General features: G+C 39.4%; 1 protein-coding gene and 1 long non-coding RNA gene across 2 annotated transcripts in view; one reads left to right on the forward strand and one right to left on the reverse strand.

The window, feature by feature from the left end:
• The first annotated feature begins 8,508 nt into the window (after window positions 1-8,508).
• Window positions 8,509-15,781, forward strand: KCNV1 (potassium voltage-gated channel modifier subfamily V member 1). The gene is made up of 3 exons (XM_025922832.2): window positions 8,509-9,451; window positions 10,299-10,828; window positions 14,091-15,781. The coding sequence occupies exons 1-3, from the start codon at window positions 8,985-8,987 to the stop codon at window positions 14,600-14,602; spliced, it is 1,509 nt and encodes a 502-aa protein (XP_025778617.1). The 5' UTR covers window positions 8,509-8,984; the 3' UTR covers window positions 14,603-15,781.
• Window positions 15,782-19,616: 3,835 nt separating this feature from the next.
• Window positions 19,617-21,466, reverse strand: part of LOC147571891 (uncharacterized) — a 207,165-nt gene continuing 205,315 nt past the window's right edge. Inside the window, exon 4 of the long non-coding RNA XR_015246668.1 lies at window positions 19,617-19,853. This is a non-coding gene — a long non-coding RNA (uncharacterized LOC147571891). The remainder of the gene's footprint in view (window positions 19,854-21,466) is intronic.

A 21,466-nucleotide genomic window follows, 5' to 3' on the forward strand; every position in this document is an offset into this window, starting at 1 on the left:
TAACCCACATCAGCAAAAGTTTGAGGTCTTCAATAATTTTTAAGAGTGTAAAAGGGTCCTGAAACTACCTTGAGGCGTGGGCCAGCCACCTTCTATCATAGCCATATTGGAAAACCCTCAACCTTGAGAACAAATATTTTAACAGCATCCCTTATCCAGTACTTATATAAGAAAGTGTTCTCCACCAATTCACTGGAGAGAGGCTCACTCACTTTGTTACTCTCATTGCCCTAGGGACAGATTCTCATTCAAAGAGGAGTTGAAAGTAGGTCACCACTTCCCCGTGAACATGGCTCCAAATGCCAGCAAGGTTTGCCCACGTTCTTAACACTAAGGCTCCTCTACCGTGGCCTTATTCCTACCTGTTCAAATACATCCAAACTTGCTTTTTATTTTACAATTAGTCATTCACTAAATATTTTACAAAGACCTTTATTTCCAGTTGGTAATACTATTACCAGAATAAAAGTGAAGCAAGACAAAACTTTACTGTGAATGGAGTCTTTTTGAAATTTTTGCTAAAATAGTTGTGATAGTTTCTTACTTATTGAGCAATATTAAATGAGGAAACAGTTCCATATTTTTGGCTTTCATTAAAAAAAACAAATTAAAATTCCTGTTCTATACACACATATAAACACATATGCATCCATAAGACTACTTACTATTCTCAAAACTTCTGTATGGTTGGTAATTATCTGTTCTTAATTACCTTAATTATCTGTTCTTAATTAAGTAAAACATATGTGGCCTAGAGTCAGTGTCAGTTTTGAATCTATTACGAAGTTGATATTTCATAAAGTCGTTTTAAAATCCCAATTTGTTTTATTTCTCTTCTTTTACAATATAATTGAGATTATTTTTTTCCATTTCAAATAGTAAGCAGTATGGAATAGGATATTTCTCGCTGCTGCCATGAAAATGAAACATTCCCAGTTACTAAATGGATTAATTTGACCTTCTAGAATTTTTTTAAAAAATCAGGCCAGGGCAAATTTGCTATGTTTTAACTTCCTCTGGATTCCCATTTGGTTTAGTTTTCCGGGAAATCTGTTTGTGGGAGAATGGGGAGGCCGGGTCTATAACTGAGCTGTCAATCAGATGCAATGGTGTGAAGGAGAAGCCAGATGGCTCACTGCTGTTTTTCATGTTGAAAAAATGACAAATTTTTATATTCAGTTCCCACCAATTTAATTACACTGTATAGAGAAAATATTCTCTGTAACACATGCACTGATCCAAGGCTCTTTTTTCAAATTAACCAAATTAATGTGTGCTGACTGTAAACCCAAATTTCTATTCTTTTGAACCAGTGATAAAAGTATAAGTTAAACATACAGTTAAATGTAAAAAGCAGTAATTTTGAACTCAAACAGAATTAGATTTTTCCCATTTATGTGTAGTGATTTAATATATAAAATATTTAAATTAATGTTCTATGTGCTCCGACTGAGATGAGAATAATAGGTATTCTATCAAGTTTACAATGTAGTTAATAAAACTATGTTGGCAGAGTTCAGCATATGTGTCCTAAAAAGTTACTTCATATTTTTCTTTAATTAGACCACGTTTAAAACACAGGAGGAGGCTATTTAAAGGAACTATACCATGTAACTAAGAACCATTTTGCAAAGAAAAATTGCCTTTCTCCTTACTTATCTCTACTATTTTCTTTATATTGCTTCTGATTTTTCACTACTTTTCTAGCATGGAGTAATAACAATGTGACCCACTGACATAGTAATCAGGGTAAGCTTTACTGTACTGTTAGTTTCTTATGTGTGTGTATGTTGTGTGTCTATTCACATATATGGTATAACTTATGTGTATGATATATAATGCATATTCTATCTGTATATACAACCACCCCCCCTAGAACTTGCAAAATACATTTCTATAAATATTTACTGATTGAAAAACTTTTCTTTTAAGTTTATTTATGTATTTTTAAGCAAGAGTCAGAGAGAGAGAGAGAGAGAAAGAGAGAGAGAGAGAGAGAGAGAGAGTGGGGGAGGGGCAGAGAGAGAGGGAGAGAGAGAATCCCAAGCAGGCTGAGCACTGTCAGCACGGAGCCCAATGTGAACTCACAAACCGTAAGATCATGACCTGAGCCAAAACCAAGAACCCAATGCTCAATCAACTGAGTGACCCAGGCACCCCAAAAAACTTTTCAGTTTTGAGTTGATTCCAGGAAAACTAAGGAAATGCAATGTAAAAAACCTTATAACACGTATGAAATGTAAAGATTACCTCTCTTCCAATTACAGAATGGAATTCAAGTTTACTGAGTTCCTTCATAATGGAAGAAAGCACTAAATAGAATAAGGGTAAGTCTAAATGCAATTTTACTTCTAATATTAATAAATCACATATACTGGACGAAAAGCATTTTTAATGGTTCCGTATGACTCAATCTCTGTCAACATAAGGGCATTTGATAGGATTTAATTGGAATTTTCAAATTCAATATAGGGTTCACTTAACAGCTTACAGGACAGGATGAACAAAGCACTTACCCTGAGTTTGCTTCACTGCTTCTAAATCTTGTTTGTAAAAATTTAATTTCAGTGTAATCATAGAAGTTAATCCAGTGGACAATAAGTGCCTGGTTCTACACAGCTTCTTAGTAACTCAGGAAAAATGCCACTATGTCTTTTGCATATCACAGTGGACTAGTGAGAATCATTTAATGACCAATCCAATCAACTACCTTCTTTACAATGGATAGAAGTAAGAACCAATTTTTTAAAATGAAAATCACATGCAATTGTTGTTGGTCATGGCCTATAAAATATATAGTCATCTCAATTATTTTAAGTGTAGAGTAGAAATTTTCTGTATAAAACTGTTTTTAAAGAGAAGAGTATTTCTAACTGTAATCTCTCCTCACTGCATTATTTTCATGTTAATGCCCTTCAAAGCCTTTCAGTCCAACAAAGGTGTTCAAGTCTATTTCTACTATCATTATGACACTTGAAAAATCTGTTATCTTGGTTTCTATCTGCAAAGATATAATGATAATATTACTCTCTTTGTTGGGTTATAAGCATTATAAATGAAATGAGGTAAGTTTTTAACATGGCAATAAGTGACATCCTATGTGATACAGTCACATAGTAAGTGCTCAGTAAGGGGGATCAGAAAAATTTTCTGAAACATAATAATAATAATAATAATAGTGACAACAGAAATAATAACACTGCACTAAACATTTACATGGATTATCTCATTTAATTTTAAAACAGTAACATAAGGTAAGTACTTTTGTGACCCCCTATTTTACAGATGAGGAAAAGGAGATACAGAGGGATTAAGAAACCCTCTTAATGTCACACAGCTAATAAAAGAGCGGAAATTGAATAAGTAAACGTGGCAGCTATTATTACCATATTGTTATCCTCATCATCACCATCATCAACCCATTCAGTGATCTCTGCAGCAGACTAGGCTATAAAAATGAGTTCTTGGGTACTTCCAAAGATAATTGCCTCCCTTTGGAAGGAATCCAGAACAAGCCCACATTAAGCTAAATTCTGCATTAGAGTGGGCTGTTATACAGTTGGGAGGATTTATTCCAAGCACCTAGAAGACTCATGGAAGATGAATAGCTAGAATTTGTCAGATTTTCCTTTACCTTTAAACATGTCCCAGTGCAATGAAGAGGACAATGTCATTTTGTCTATATACAAAGGCATTTTGAAACATCATTACCAGTGACTTATCTCGTTGTCAGTCCCTGAGAAATTAAGTACTGAGTCAAAGATAGCTACGCACGCCTCACATGAAATATGGTCTGCATTGTTAATGAATGACAAAAATTAAAGGGATTTTAGTGTAAAGGTATGAGTCTACACTAAAGCAGTTGAAAATGAAAAGATGGAATTTACTCAAGTTGAATTCTAAAAAACTCTTTATCAAAAGTATTCACTTGTTATATCTCCCCTATTTAGTTATTAAGAATAAGTGTAAAATTGTATTTTTGTTTTAAATTAATAATGAATTGAATGTACATTTTTCTAAAATTTTTGTCAATGACTTACTATCATATATGTATAATCATTTTAAAACATTCTTATAAAAGATGAGACTTAATGATTTCACAGAACACAGTACATTATTTAAGTAGATTACAGAAATCAAATATAATATTAATATAAATACATTCTCATTTTTTCAAAAACCTAAATGAAATGTTCCAGAGTTTTAATAATAGGAATTCTTAATGTGGTTCAAATGACTTTTAACTTTTCTTAATTGCTATCAATAATCAATTCTTCTGTTTTTGAAAGTTCTTTTTTTTTTTTTTTTAGTAATCTCTACCTCTAACATGGGATTTGAATTCACAACCCGAAGATCAAGAGTCACATGCTTTTCCAATTGAGCCAGCCAGGGGCCCCTATTGTTATCAATAATCAGACATTTAAAGTCGGCTGTTTTTTCCCTTTTTTTTTTTAAATTAAAACCAAAAATTTTTTTAATGTTTATTTATTTTTGAGAGACACAGAGTGTGAGCGGGGCAGGGGCAGAGAGAAAGGGAGACAGAATCCAGGGCAGGCTCCAGGCTCTGAGCCAGCTGTCAGCACAGAGCCTGACATGGGGCTCGAACTCAAAAACCTCGAGATCATGACCTGAGCCGAAGTTGGACACTTAACCAACTGAACCACCCAGGCACCCTTCTATTTTTTTTTTCTTTTAATCCAATTTAAAGACATGACTGTTGAGGCGCCTGGATGGCTCAGTCGGTTAAGGAGCTGACTTCGGCTCAGGTCATGATCTCAAAGTTCCTGAGTTTGAGCCCTGAGTTGGGCTCTGTGCTGACAGCTCAGAGCCTGGAGTCTGCTTGGGATTCTCTGTCTCCCTCTCTCTCTGCCCCTCTCCTGCTCATGCTCTGTCTCCCCACAAATAAACATTAAAAATAAAATAAAATAAAATAAAATAAAATAAAATAAAATAAAATAAAATAAAATAAAATAAAATAAAATAAAATAAAAACAGGACTGTTAAGAATGCATGCTGTTCATTAATATATTTAGAAATATTCACAAAAATTGGAAGAACTAAAAGCAGTTAGTTGTACCTGGAGATTTAATATTCAAATCAATGTTTAGAAGACTTGATAGATAAAGCCAAACACCAGTAGAGCATTTTCTAACAAGACTGTCAATGGAAAATCACCTGAATATAACATCTGATAACTAGAGAAAATATACCCAAAGTCATTACAATGTTGAGTTTTCACATCTCAGTACTGAGCTGCCTCCTACGTGACAGTCACATTCCTCCCAGGCTTTGTAGGAAGGAAATTGAAAGCAAGACCTCACCACCCCCAAGTACTCATCAGCAATTCTCCTTTCACTTCTTGACATATTTTAGGGTATACCTCAGGTCAAGATCAGGGACCAGGAAGGACATCCTTTGAATGGACTTATTTCTGCCCTTATTTATCGTTGCATTTTCATTGGACTCTCAGACTCAAACCTGGGAATCAATGGAGGAGGGACAACAGATTACAGGGAACAGGACAGGGAAGAGGGCAGAAAATTTTATTACCCAAGAGAACTCTATACTTTAAAATGGGTCATTTGTGTTTATATGCTACTGGTTAACTAGTCATCATCTCTCTAGTTATGATTATTTTATATAGTGGAAATTGTATTAACCACAATTGAAGCCCAGTTGAAAATTTTAGCGTCTCATCTTGGCACTTGAGATGAAATCTGGAGTGAGAAAGACCCCAATTTTGATACCTTCATATATATATTCACTATATAACTGGGAAAGCTCCTTGGCGCACGTGAGTCTTTGAGCTGAGATCTGTAACTAAGGAAGACAGTATTTACTTCATAGGACCATTTCTGAGAATTCAGATACTTAGCGTGGGCCTTACACTTAAAAGGTGGTTATTGTTCTAATTCCTTCTACAGGATACCACTAACTACAACGGAAATCTAGGGTTCTGGTGGCAGTGCAAGCCTCAGTAACAGTTTGTTAACCTCTGTTACCTGTCCAAGATCTCCCTTCTCACCTAAAGCTGTCATTCTCCTCTGAAAGCTTTCCTCCTTCCCTACCACACTCTGTAAAATTAGGTTAGACCTTTAATACTAATCTTCTGATGAAAGCTATTTACACTAAGGTATGAATGAAGCTTAACAGAAGTGTGGAATTTTTTCAATGCCCAAATAATCTGTAATAGAGATGCTGAGGGAGTTTTTCTTCCTGTGTAAGAGAAGTTCTGCTACCTTAGACAAATTGACACAGTACCTAAACATATTGATGAAGTATTGACCGGTTTTACCTCCTCCATATTTTCTAAATGGAAGAGCTCCTTATAGAGGCAAAAGTTAACCAAATGAATAGCTGTCAGAGAACCATAACCTATAAATACTATACTATTTTTTTTTTTAATTTTCACTTAAGTTGCTGTTTATTCTCACAGGAAAAACTTTAGTTCCACAAGAAAAAGGACCTTGTCTGTTAGTGCCTGGTGTATAGTGGATGCCCAATAAACATTTTTTGAAAGATCAGGAAAAATACATCATTTAACATTAGAAATTTGCAAAAATAAATTAAAAAGTAAATAAAAGCAACCACAACTTTGATTTATTTGAAAGCCACACAGAAAGGAGATGTCCCAAGCATTGTGTTTATGAGGGCAGCCTCTTATAACTACTCCTGAGTTTGAGTTTGGATGTGTGACCCTAAGTAAATCACTTAATTTCTCTGTTTTGCCTGTTCCCTCCTTCTGTAAAATGGGTATGCCTCAGTTTCCTCCTTCTGTAAAAGGTTATTATGACTAAATAAGGTACTGAATGAGTAAAGAGCCTACAAAATTTCCTGACATAAAGCCCACAGGAAACGCTTAGTGTTTTTATTGAAACATGAAAGTTTGCTGAGGAAGGCATGGAGGTCCAGGAACTAAATGACAGCTGGATGTTCCGCAGTCATTTGGTAAAGCCAGAACCAAACAACCACGTTTCAAGTCCATTTATCTTTTTTTTTTTTTTTTTTTTTTAGTTTATTTATTTATTTTGACATAGAGAGAGCACAAGCAGGTAAGGGGCAGAGAGGAGAGACAGAATCCCAAGTAGGCTCCCTACCATCAGCGCAGAGACTGAGGTGGGGCTCAAACCCAAGAACCTGGAGATAGTGACCTGAGCTGAAATCAAGAGTCAGATGCTTAACAGACTGAGCCACCCAGGCGCCCATTAAGTCCACTTATGAGAAAGTTCTCCCCACTGTGCCAAGCTGCCTGCTCATCTCTTTATACATACTTTCTAAAACTACTTACAAGAAGAAAAAGATGTGCGGTTCACTTGCAAAGGCTTTTGGAAAATGCAGGATTCTCATCTGCTGGCTGGAAATGAGAAAACCTTGAACCGTGCTACACAAAGCAGTTACTATAAGTTCCCTAACCCTGAGTCTAGCAGACATGGAAAATTTTGTTCTTGAGCATTTGTGAGCACACAGATCAGGGAAACGGGAATCCAAACAGCAATCCTGAGGTGTCTTCAGGATGAATATGATATTCAGAGTCACGGAGTGCTTCACTTCCTCCTCCGGTCTCACCTCCCTCGGCTCCATGCTTTCCCCACAGCTGGTGCTGGAAACCGCGAATGGCTCGCTAGCGCGGGCGGGGGCGGCCCAGGGGCCAGAGCCGGAGGCGGCGGAGATGAGGCGAGGCTAGGCAGCAAGCGCCAGTGCAGAGCTCAGCCTCGAACACAGTTTTCCTCCTGGACCTGTCAAGTCAGACCTCACGTGTACACCGGGAGAATCTACCAAAGGCTACCTAACCAGCCGCGGCCTCTGAGCGCTGCACTGATGTGCCAGGAGCGGAAGGTGAGTCACCCTGTCCTCCTCCCCGCCCCCACCCCGTGTCCAACAGGTGGGCTGGGGCTCGACTCCAAGGGGCCCAGTGGGTACACCTCTGGTCTCACCTGGGCAAGGCGCTCGGCTGCTCCCTTCACCCAGCCGTCGGTACTATTTAAACTCCTGCCCCAGCCCACGCTTGTTCTATTCCTTGTCTTTCTGCCTTCCCTTTCTCCTAAAATGAGAGCTCCGCTGTGCGCCGGGGAACGCGCCCAGAACGCCTGCTCTCCGGGAAACTTCTTCGAGCAGAAATGGCTAAACCGAAGGGCGCAAAGTGCCTCGATACGAGGCAATGGTGACCCCTAGTTCTTAGCCACTCACTGGGACTTCAGTTAAAAGTCATCATCAATTTCTCAACCAGCAGGTCAGAAACAGACGGAGGGAGAAGAAAATGGAGCGCGAGTGACAATCAGACTAGGATGAGAATGAATGGGAGCAGATGATGCGGCCCCCTCGCCCGGCGCCCCCTCCCCCACGTGCTCATACCCCCAGCGACTACTCCCGGGGAGGCCTGTGAAGCCGCCTCAGTAAAAGGAGACGGAGGAATATATATCCTCAAGTTGGAAAGGACTCTGACCCGGTTACCACTTCCTCGGCTTTCTGAACTTTTCCTCTCGGTCTCCTGGGCTGGAGTGAGTCTTGCCATCCCCCTTGCGTGCGTTCGTTCCCCTAAGAGGCATCCTGTCCTCCTCCTCCACTCTAGACCCGCCACCTCCCCCTGCACGCCCGCTCCACCCCCTAAGTAACGAGGCTTTGAATACGTACACCTCCCGGGCTAGGAATCTCCCTCGCAGATTTAGCGGGGGCTGAGGGCGTAAATCCCGGAAGGTGTGCCCTGGGGCTGTCCCTGGCTGGGACCGCTTCTGAGCACTCGCCCGGGCGCGACCCCCTCCCCTCCCCGCAGCCTGGGCGCGCCCGGCTCTTGCGCTGCTGTCGCGCACTCGCCGCGCCCTAGCGGCCGGAGGGGGAACGAGCGCAGGGGTGCGCGGGTGGGAGGCACCCCCCTCGGGAACCAGGGAAATCCCGGCCGCCGCCAGGGGCCGTGCCACCACCCTCGCTAGACCGAGGCTTCCGGCGCGCCCCCAACTTTGTGGCGCCCTCAGGCAGCGGCGGCGGGGATGGAGCTGCCTTCCCGAGGGCGGGCGCCGCTGGACTCGTCGCTGGACAGCTGCTCCCTGACCTCGTTGGAGTCCAGCGTTTTCTGCAGCGAGGGCGAAGGGGAGCCCTTGGCGCTCGGGGACTGCTTCACGGTCAACGTGGGCGGCAGCCGCTTCGTGCTCTCGCAGCAGGCACTGTCCTGCTTCCCGCACACGCGCCTGGGCAAGCTGGCCGTGGTGGTGGCCTCGTGCCGCCGCCGCGGGGCCCTGGCCGCCGTGCCCAGCCCCCTGGAGCTCTGCGACGATGCCAACCCCGTGGACAACGAGTACTTCTTCGACCGCAGTTCGCAGGCATTCCGCTACGTCTTGCACTACTACCGCACCGGCCGCCTGCACGTCATGGAGCAGCTGTGCGCGCTCTCCTTCCTTCAGGAGATCCAATACTGGGGCATCGACGAGCTCAGCATCGACTCCTGCTGCAGGGACAGGTACCCGGGAGGCGTGCGGTGGCCGGGCTGGGAGGCGGGCGCAGTGGAGAGAGGGCGGCAGAGATAAGATGTGAGGCTTCGGAATCCTCGCGGAACGCAGGCCTAAAAAACACCTGAGGCCACTTCTGAGCTGAAAGGTGGGGTGGCGGTGGGTCCGAAAAGTGTCAAAGCCAGCTTTCGATTGGAACTTTTTAAACCTCCTCCTTTTTTGGATAAATGCGTGCCAATCCGTTTTTAAGACAAAGGAGGTCAGGCCTGCAATGAATACTTGATGATTGAATGAGTTAGAAAAGCTATGATCCAGAAGATGCATGTATAGGGATGTAGGTTTCAGTAGGGAGCATTATCATTTATCACTGAGAACCCTTAACTTGAGACTTGGGTGGAGAACTGCTTTAAATACAGAAGATAGAAAGTTGGTTCCTTGACTGTGAATGTTTCTGGGACTTTGATGACGACTTTCCTTTTATTTTGCTATTGGTACCATTTCGTCATGAATACCTTTACATCACACACACAAAAAGGTTCCATAGGACAAACTTCTGTTCTTGTTACAAGAAAAATGGGTAATAAAATGCATTAAAGTAGACTTGCTATGTATAAATCCTTTTGTATAAACTTCTAACAAGAAAGTACCATTTTAAAAATAATAATCTTAAATGAGAACTTTGGGGTACTGTGGGCAGGAGACAGCCCGGGTAAAATTTGAATGGACATTTTCTGCATTTTACTGAAATAAAAAAGCATGACCTCTCTGCTAAGTTTAATCTTTTATTTTATTTTATTTTATTTTTACTTCTGTACTTTTAAAAAGTTAGACTAATCACCAAGTTGTTTTTTCTAAAAGATACTTCAGAAGGAAGGAGCTGAGTGAAACGTTAGACTTTAAGAAGGACACAGAAGACCAGGAGAGTCAACATGAGAGTGAACAGGACTTCTCACAAGGACCTTGTCCCACTGTCCGCCAGAAGCTCTGGAACATCCTGGAGAAACCTGGATCTTCCACAGCTGCTCGAATCTTTGGGGTCATCTCCATCATCTTTGTGGTGGTGTCCATCGTCAACATGGCCCTGATGTCAGCTGAATTAAGCTGGCTGGACCTGCAGCTGCTGGAAATCCTGGAGTACGTGTGTATCAGCTGGTTCACTGGCGAGTTCATCCTGCGCCTCCTGTGCGTGCGGGCCAGGTGCCGCTTCCTGAGGAAGGTGCCGAACATCATAGACCTCCTTGCCATCTTGCCCTTCTACATCACTCTTCTGGTAGAGAGCCTGAGTGGGAGCCAGACTACACAGGAGCTGGAAAATGTGGGGCGCATTGTGCAGGTCTTGAGGCTGCTCAGGGCTCTACGCATGCTAAAGCTGGGCAGACATTCCACAGGTATTCAAATTTCAGTGATGCTTTTTAATTTGCCATTGTTTGTAAACATTAGTGCTTGACTGTAGTCCCAGGGAAGTGACTCTGAATTGACACTCAAAATTACCAACTCTCATACTTTACCCAACCAAAATGGTGCTGGGAAGTTGTTATCACAAGTATAAAGAAGATGCCGCCCACACTCCTTCTCTCGATATGACATGTAAGAAACAATTTGACCACTTGTTAACCTCAATTTATTTCAACCGGCTGCTCAGAAGATGTACAAAAATTAAAGACACTCGGCCTCAAGAAAGTTCTAGATAATATATGTATAAACAGCACGTTAAAAGAGATGCAGAAATTATTCATGATACATAAGGACATAAGCCAGTTTCTCTTCTGTGTCCAAGGAAGGGCTTACCACACACATTCCTTGGCAAAAAAAAAAAAAAAAAAAAAAAAAAAAAAAAGTCAGTCTTGCAATGCTTTCTCTGGCCATGCAGAAAGTGAGATGACCAGGCACTGTTTGCCGCCCCATAATTTTTGACAAAGCAATGGAAATATTTGCTTTGGAAGAAAGCAGAAGATACTAATTACTAAATGCTTTGTCTAGTATCTAAGAATTTTCTTGTCCCTAAAGTGCGATGAATGAGAGAGATAGTAACAGAAATTCCTTAGCTTGTATCATATGAAGGCTTGAAAATCTAATGAACATTCCCCCTAGAAAAGTTCCCACACAACAACAATCGTGCATGAAAGTTACAGACAATGTCAGGGGAAGTCACACAAATCCATTACAGATGATCCCTATTTCCCTGAGGGTGGCAATTTTCAGTGGCTGGTCCTATGGCTGTTGGGTGTTCTGGAGTATATAAGTGTTAACTGATGTTAGATTTTAATGAAAATAAGAATAAGAATCCCTTGAAAAGCTTGTTAGAAGGCAAATTCTGATCTCCAATCCATGAGGAGTCAGATTTTAGTATTTGGGGTTGGATCAAGGAGCATACATTTTAACAAGCTTACAAGTGATTTTGATGGACCATACATTAAGAAACACTCCAGTAGGATGCCATGTTAATATGATACATATTAATACAATACACATGAATACAAATAATTTAGCTATTTCCACCTTATTCCCCCAGATATGTGCCTGGTTGGTCACCTCAAAGAAGTTTGTGGTGGTTGTCACTTCCTATTAATATAGGGAGAAATTAACCTCAAATATGTTTTTCCCCCACATCTCTGAGGTAATTAGGACTTATTCGAACATAATTTTGGTAGTGTATTTTCCTAGCTAGTCTCCCATACCAGCGATGTGATAATGGGGTTTCCAACAACTTTTACAAGTACCACTCTTTGTTTTCTGACACACATAATAGGATGCTTTCTTCTAGTATTTATAAACTCTTCACAGGATTCAATTTAAAAACACCCAGTAAAGACTACATTTGCTCCTAAAAGAAAAGAAAAAGAAAATAATAGTAATTTCCACAATGTCATGTCTTCAAAGGTTTTTTTCAGTTCCAAAGCGGTACAAAGTATTAATAAAGACTTAATTTATTGAAAGGATATGAATGCTTCCATAAATATTTGACAATTTTATCTTAAACATTACATTTAGCAAAATGTAGATGTAGGTGACATATTTCCCCATGTATTAAACTATAAATATAAGTTGAGAGGTATTATAGAATAACAGGAGGACCAGAGAGCCTAAGTTTAAATCCTGGTTCAGTAACTTTGTACTATTTATGCTACTTCTCTGTGCCTCAATCTTCTCATCTGTAAAATTGCCTAATAATTACATCAATCTCCTATTGTTTTTTGAGGATTATCTGAGTTAATAGATGTAATGTGCAGAAATTCAGACAACTTTGTTTTTCTTTACAAAATTATTTAGAACATTTCATCTTGAAATGAAAACAGTCTCCTCACTGTGGTTTTTCTCAAATGTGGTCAGTTTATTTCAGAAATACAATTCAATGCAGACACATCAAGGCCAGTTTTCTAAAAGGTATTCTAAAGGTATTCTTAAAAAAATCTTCTTTTGAAGTTAAACGTCAAAATTAATATTCCTCAATCTTTAAAAATACTTGGTACATAATTTAAGAATATCTCAAAGTTTTAAGAACAAAATTTAAAAATAATGAGAGCACAAATGGTATTTTAATGAATTTTAAATAGTCTCTAGTGAATAAAATTAAAATAATTCTAGGAGATATTACTTCGACCTTCAGAGACAGTATCATTTTGGCTTCAGACTGATATGACTTCAAAACGTGGATATGCTTTTAGCAGTGTTCAGGAACTCTAGTTGTCAGGGGAGATACCTTATTCAAATTGTAATCCCATTATGGGCTCAACTGACTCTCCTTAGGGGCTGAGTCTCTCTAGAGATGGGATTGGATTCTCTTGGGTGTGTCTCCCAGGGGTTCCATATGTCCTCAGAATAGTAATAGGGAACACACCACTGCCTCACAGTGAATGAATTTTCTAGTAGCTTCAGTCCCCCATACCTTTCTGCAGTGAAAGGAATAATCTGTATTCTAGTCTATCTCTGTACAGGAAAGCAGAAATTCTATGTACTCAAGGGAAATGTTTCCCCATGGCTTTGGTATTAAGGGTGCACATTTCAGTGGGTGTCATGGGAGTTCAGGACATGGTAAACCGTTAAGAATGTCCCATGATTGCACATGATGTTTTCACGTCAGCTTGCATATGATGCCTCACTCACTTTATTCTCATGGAGGACATCCTTTACCCCTTCTGGCTTTCAGATAACAATACCCTGATTATGTTCAACTTCATTGGGAGGGTGAGTAAAGCAGACACATCAAATGTAAAGAGACGGCATAAAACCAGCATCAGAAAAGTGTGCCAAAGCGATACATTGAAATGCACGTCTGCCAAGTGAGCCCTCCACTTGCGATGCTGCACAGGCCTCCCATTTTGTGGATTAACATATAATTTCCATCATACATCCACTGCCTGCTTTTTAGTCTCATCTGTCACTTTTTTTGGTATAAATAGTAGGTGTTTAGTAAATATTTCTTTCTGTCTTTTTCAATCTGGCCCCACCAACTAGACTATGAGCTCCCTGAAGAAAAAGATAATGATTTCTCATCTCTATCCCCAGAACCACTGCCCAATGCTGCAGGCATATTAGATGTGAAATGCAGATTTGTGGGTGGATAGTCAGAAAGGAGAGGGAAGGGAGGAAAGCAGAGGGGTGGGGGAGGGAAGAGGTGCCCAGGGACTGACAGCAGTTGTTCTCTTACAGGATTACGCTCACTCGGGATGACAATCACCCAGTGTTATGAAGAAGTCGGCCTACTGCTCCTCTTTTTGTCTGTGGGAATTTCTATATTTTCAACTGTGGAATATTTTGCTGAGCAGAGTATTCCTGACACAACCTTCACAAGTGTCCCTTGTGCATGGTGGTGGGCCACAACATCCATGACTACTGTGGGATACGGGGACATTAGACCAGACACCACCACAGGCAAAATCGTGGCCTTCATGTGCATATTATCAGGAATCCTTGTCTTGGCCTTGCCTATTGCTATTATTAACGACCGCTTCTCCGCTTGCTATTTCACCTTAAAGCTCAAGGAAGCAGCTGTTAGACAGCGCGAAGCTCTGAAGAAGCTTACCAAGAATATAGCCACTGACTCATACATCAGTGTGAACTTGAGAGATGTCTATGCCCGGAGTATCATGGAAATGCTTCGGTTAAAAGGCAGAGAAAGGGCAAGTACTAGGAGCAGTGGAGGAGATGATTTCTGGTTTTGAAGCCACTTTCAGTTTATTTACAAAAGCTTGTGTACAACTAACTCAACTGATAAAGCCTTGATATGGATGTCTATGTACTGTTGAAGAGTCTCTTTTGAGTATACCACCTGTGTTAGTTTTTGCTGATATTTTGCTTGGTCTGCTAGAATAGTTCACGTCCCCCAAATCGAGTGCACATTGTTTTGACACAGTTGAGCCGCAAAAAATAGTCATTTAACATAACCCAATACAAGTAGGCCAAATGTCTGGATTGTCAAATATAATAGTGCAATACATCCAACAAAGTTAAAAGTTTTATGCATCACTAATTTTAAGGTTTTTTGCACCACTAATGTAAAAAGAATGGGAGTTAAGCTACACGGCCCAGAGAAAAGGTAAGTGAACATTTAAGAACATACTGGACATTCTTCAAGTAAATAAATCACTCCTTCCTCCATCGGTTAAAGTTGTTACATACAACAATTAGCTTTGCAAGCGCAAATCCTGATTTGATAGCCATAGATGGTGTCTTCCCTCTGGTGCAAACCACTCATCACAGAGGGACTAACTTCTGATTTCAGTCATTACTGTTGGAGGTGGGAATCCCCAGGCTGCTTAACCACTGACAGAACAGGGGCTTCAAGAACTGTACATTCTCATCGTCTCCACGGAGTGCAGTAGTGTAGCCTAAAGCAGGTTTCTCTTGTACCCCTTGGAAATTAGATGGTCTTTAAAAATCTCTTTATTGATGTGGTGTTCAAATTATGTCTTTAAAATCACGAATGTGTAAAGGTGAAGTAGTGAACATCCTAAAAATATACACTAAAAGTATTAAATAGTCTTATTTCATAAAATGAGAATGATATGTTGACTGATATCACTGGATGAACTTGAAAATCTTTTATTTGTTAACAAAAATATTATAGATAGCTTTCTGGCTTTTGGGGTAAATAGCAAATGTTCCAACTTTGCACGCATTTGACAGCATTTGACGGTCATTTGTGATAATGATAAAATTCCTAGACATTCTGTTATATGATTAAAACCAAAAGTTCTAAACCTAAGAATTAGTTGATGATTCCCAATATTCTAGTAAATGAGTTTTTAAAAACTAAGAGTGATATGGAGTGTCACTTTAATACCTGCCTTCTCAGTGGGTGTAATAGTGTCCCAAAGGGATGATATTGGTTCTTAGGGGGGGGGGAAAAATCTGTCCTTTTATTCAGAAAACACATACATACATGCAATACATAAACAGATATAGAGTATACCTATGGTGTTAAAATTTCATGAAGTGGAAAATTAGAGAAAAAAATGCCTAAAAGGCTCCTTGCCTGGGTTGGGTGGTGATAAGAAATACATATTGAGAAATACTGCTTTAATATATGGCTATACCATATTTCATCAATTCTAGTTAAAACACTTTATTATATTATGAACCACGAAAACAAAAGGGATGGAGTGAAGGAGAGGGGTAGGGACAGAAGGGAGGAAGGACAGAGAAAGGAAGGAGGAAATAAGGAAGGAAGGGAGGAAGGAAGGGAGGGAGGGAGGGAGGGAGGGAAAGAGGAAGAGGGAGGAAGAAAGGAAGGAAAGAAGAGAGAACCCAGTCAATTATAAGATGCCATTGATTATAAAATCCGTCCAGATTTTGGATAAGTAAGGTTTTAAATACACATCTTAAATCAATAAAATATCATGTATATTACCTCTGGTGTTTGGTGTTTAAGCTCTGAAAACATTTTCAGTGGTGTCATGAGCTTTAGGTTGTATGTTAAAATATTTTAATCCACTTGGCCTGTTTTCACTTCTCCCAAATATCGTGAAAGATGTAGGAGATATGAATGGTAATAAAGTAAATATTTTCCCTCTTACACAATGCACAGGTGCTGGAAGATAGCATAGGGTCACTAATTCTAGTATAAATCCCACCCATAATCTGAAGGGGAGATAAGACACAGAAGCCAAACTTACTGTGGCTTCTCTAGAACTCTCCCCATTAAGAATAGTTGCTCTGATCTAGGACTGTGCTCTATGCCCAAGATGTATTATGTCATTAATCCCAAAATATCCCTATTAAACAATTACTGTTATCCTGCTTTAAGTATTACATTTATTTATTCAACAAACACTTATTTAGGACCCATTTGTGCGCTGGGCACTAGGGATTCTTAAAGCAGACCAAGTCCTACTCTCTTGTATTTAATATTCTATTCAACAGTGTGAGGGGAACACAGATGATGAAATGGAGTCATAGGAGGGTGAAGTAACCTGGCTAAATTCACACACCCCATACACAGGTGACAGAGCCAGGAATGAATCCTAATCTGCTGAACCGTGAAAATGATACTCCCAAAAGTCATATTATAGATTTCATTATTCCCACACAGTTGTGGATAGGGATTCACTTTGTAGGCAGGCAAGTCAATTTCTTGTGTATGGAGAGGTTTACTATGCCTTAAGAAAAATTTCAGCTTATTCTCAGAGGTAGAATGTTGATTATAAGGAAAGGTCATTGTCATGCCTTACAGTCATTATAAGACAAGAAAAATACTATCTTTAGAATAATTAGTAGCTATAAAACAAAAAATAAGAAAAATGAAAAAACCATATGTATTCTATATAGATTTTTTTTTCTACCACCAAAGACTCTAAGCATGTTCTTCACAAATGTGGTATGTTAGTAGTATATATTTTGTCAAGATGTGGACATTTCAAAAGAAATTTTAAATACCACTGCTTAGTCACCTTTGCTGTTATATAAAATATCAGTGTACTTATTCAGCAATGTACATATAAGCAAACCAAATTTAATTTAAGTAACATATGAAGTATCTGTTAATTTTATATCCCATCGTTTAAAAAACATTTGATATTTTTCAGAAATGTAAGACTTATTGCTATAAAACAATATATTTAATTTGTTTGGAAATATCAATAATGGAATTATTGGCTTTCTTTAAGCTATTTAGACAACACTAATTAAAAACATTTGTGTGCACAGAGGTAATGCTTGAGTACCTAAAAGAGCAATTTTAAGAAATCACTGTGGTATCTCTAGTAGAACTGGCGTGATGTTCGTGTTTTACCGGGTTTTTTTCCTGTATATACAAGGAATTGTTGCATTTGTCATTTTAATACAAAGTAGTATTAAGTATAATGAATTAGATGCACAAAGAAGTTAACTGAGGTAGAAATCTTAGTACTGTGTTTCATTGTGGAATTCCTACTCCTATTAAAATCTTTTGACTAAGCCCTTGCAGAGAATATATATGCTGGCCCAAGTTATCCAAGCAAAATATTATCATAGGGTAAGATTAATGCTTCGACAAACATTTCCACTGAAACATTTTGTTAACATGAAAAGCCTGCTCTTTTGAAATATTAGCCATTAATATCTCTGTCTTATCAGTCCTTCAATTCTGGCCCAAGATACCATTTGGCAAATGACATGTGTTAGTGCTTCCCTTGGTGATTTTCCTTCGCAAAGCACCACCACTCCCAACATTGCTCCAAGCCATGCTGATACATGAAATAAAAATGTAAGGGTGCCTGGGTGGCTCAGTCAGTTAAGCATCTGACTCTTAATTTTGGCTCAGGTCATGGTCTCATGGTTCCTGAGATTGAGCCCCACATTGGGCTCTGTGCTGACAGCATGGAACTTGCTTGGGATTCTCTCTCTCCCTCTCTCTGCCCCTACCCTGCTGGCGCACACTCTTTCTCTCTTTCTCTCTTTCTCTCAAAATAAATAAACTTAAAAAAAAGTCACATAAGGAGAGTTTTACTCATAAACTCTGCAGGTAATTGCTTACATGATGTCTTTAGGGTTAATGGGAAACCTGAATACTCACCATCTCCATGTCCTCACTTGCCTTATATTAGAATCACTCCCTTGCCTACCCCCTCAACTCCATTGCCCCCCTCTTCCTTTTTGGTATTCAATCAGTAAGACCCAAAGCCTAATTAAATCCAGTCCAGTGCCTACTTGTGCCTGCCTCCGCAGAGCTGATCATGAGTACAGAAAAAACCAATGTATGCAGACTGCTCTCATTTTACATTCTTGCCTACAACCCCAAATGGGTTCTTAATGCTGCTAGGCAATCATACTGCAATTCCTGAATGTATTCACTCTCTCTAGATAAATATAGACCTCTAACACCTCCTTTTCATTCCACTTTCACTGAGAAAATAGAATCACATTTTCCACAAGGGCCGACACCCACATTTATCCACCTACCTCCACCTGTGCCTATTCACTCTGCCTTTCCTCCTATTATGTGAATTGAACTGTCCATCCTACCCCTCCTCTCCAACTCTAGGACATTGCTTCAGGAAGCCTTCCCCCTCTCCCTATTACACCATCACTTTTCCCCCTTGCTAGGGGATCATTTCTATTAACACAAAAACATGATTGATTGTTCCCATCTTAAAAATAAAAACAAAAGCAAACAAATGAATTTTTAAAGCTCCTAGAACCTATATCACCCTCTAGGACACACCCCATTCCCTGGTCTCCTTTATGGCAAAACTCCTTGATAGCATTTTCTATATTCACTTACTCCATTTCTATATTCACTGTTTTCCCTATTCTTTCTTGAAAATCCACTCAAATCAGCCTCCCAACGCTACGTATCCTAAAACTGTTCTTCTCGAGGTCAACAATTATCCCAATCACTGATAAATTCAGTCATTAATTCTTAGAATTCATATTGCTTGATCCATCAGCAGCATTTTATAAGGTTATTGACTTGCTAGACACACTTTCTTCTCTTGACTTTCAGTCCACTGCACTCTCCTGATTTCCCTCTACCCCACTGCTCATTCATCTTTTCTGGTTGAGATGTTTAATCAGGATTTAATCTTCAGATCTATTCTCCTCTCTATTTACATTGCCCCGTTCATAAACCCATCCTGTTTCATGGCTTAAGTATCATTGATAGTCAACTTCCAAATTTGTCTCCAGACTAGCCCTCCCCCCCACTTCCTGCATCTTCAGATTTTTGTATGCAACTGCCTGTTCAATATCTACACCTGAATATCCAATAAATATCTCATTATTACCACATCTAACTGCAAATTATTTATATTTTCTCCAAACTTTGTGTTAATTCAAATCCTCTGAGAAGCAGATGCCAAGACGAGTGATTATTGTAATACCAATTACATGAAAGACATTTACCTGGGGAGGTGGAGGGGGAAGGCCTTGATGGATAAACGGGAGAAGTCTAGAGAAGGTGGGAAGAACTTTCAGACCATGATGCAAATCTGACATCTGTAAAGAAAAAAGAGAGAGAAGGATTGAGTAAAAACAATCTCTGATAATAGCCCATTTCTGAGAAAACGTCAACCAAGTCGATGGAGAAGTAGCCCATCTCTTTCAGAAATGGCACTGTACTCAGAGGACAACAGATCAGGCTGTCAGTCAACTGTGCTCTGCTCAGGAGATCTGAACGATGGGTTTTTATGGCCACCAATGTCAAGCCCTGGAAACACCCAGGTCTGCTTCCCTACACAGGTTCAGAAGTAGCCCCCCGTGAATCCCATGGGCCCCTCTTTCTGAGGGAAATTTAGAAAATGAAAATTTAGAAAAGAGCATTCTTTATTGCAGTTGGTCTCAAAATGACAGCCGGTAGCCATCATCCACCTCTTCTACTAGCCACAGCTCCTCATCGCAGCACATTATTACCCCACTGGACCCTCGCATCCTAAAAGAGTTATTTATAGAGAAAATTCTCATCTGCTTATGCTTTTCTCTACCTCAAAGGAAATTTGGTATCTTAGAAAACACTTTTTCGTTATTGTGTACCGAGGTGCACCCATAGTTAATGATGCTGCATAAAATTGTTATTGCCATGCTACTTACTTTTATTCTTGAACAAACAAACAAAAAATAGCATTAACAAAATGCTATTTCAGGGGAAATTTCAAGATAACTTAAATCCTGTCCCATTCATTTCTGAGTTGGTACCATCACACTCAGGATGATACTATTTTAATAGGGCACTAGTAAAAATCCAATGACTCTGAAAAATACTTTCATGTGTCTAGATTAGCTAATGTAAAACCACTGAGGTAGATAAACACATTTAGCTTTCAACAACATGATGAAACTAAATCCGAAGTAATGGAAAATAAGTTAACTTTTGGAATTCCTTTTCATATTCTAAGTCAAGTGACATTTCTTCCAATTATATGCCTTCTTTAGAAGGTCTATAGTCTAAGAAGTTTTATAAGTAAAAGAAGATAATGGTGATATATGATTTTCTACATTATTCTATTGTTCAATATTCAAATTATTTCCAAAGAAATAATAATTGAACAGAAGAAGTTTTGAAAAGTTTGCTGCGTGCTACAGACATGCATGCATGGAAGCACACACAGAGACAAAGAAACAGAGACAGAGACACAGAGAGGAAAAGGAAGAGAGAGAAACAAAACTTTAGGATAACAAATGAGATTTTGAAATTATGGAAAGTAGACGTTCCTTGACATGTAACAATAATCACCTCAATACTTCACACTGGGTGCATAGATAGAATTTCAATCATCTTTCTAAGTAGGAAAACCAAATCCTCCTTAAAAAATAATTTCGGTTTCTGTAAACCAGGACAAATTTTCCTGAAACCATGTCTTTATACATGTCTTTGCTGTACAGCCAGTGTTTTATCTCAAAGTAGTCTATAATTATTATTGTCAACTAATTCTAAATGGTACATGTGAAAATAAAAGACAGTTACAGTTTCTATGGAAACTATACTTTGTAGGAAATTCATTGCAAGAGGCCTTGCTCCTAAAGTTAAAAACAAAAAACAAACAAATAAAGCTCTTCATATACAATAGTATCCTCTGGACCACAAGCCATCAGGAAAAGAAAGAAAGAATAAA

The sequence above is a fragment of the Puma concolor genome, chromosome F2 (assembly GCF_028749965.1).
Source record: "Puma concolor isolate L17-30 chromosome F2, mPumCon1.1.hap2, whole genome shotgun sequence".
Classification (NCBI taxonomy): domain Eukaryota; kingdom Metazoa; phylum Chordata; class Mammalia; order Carnivora; family Felidae; genus Puma; species Puma concolor.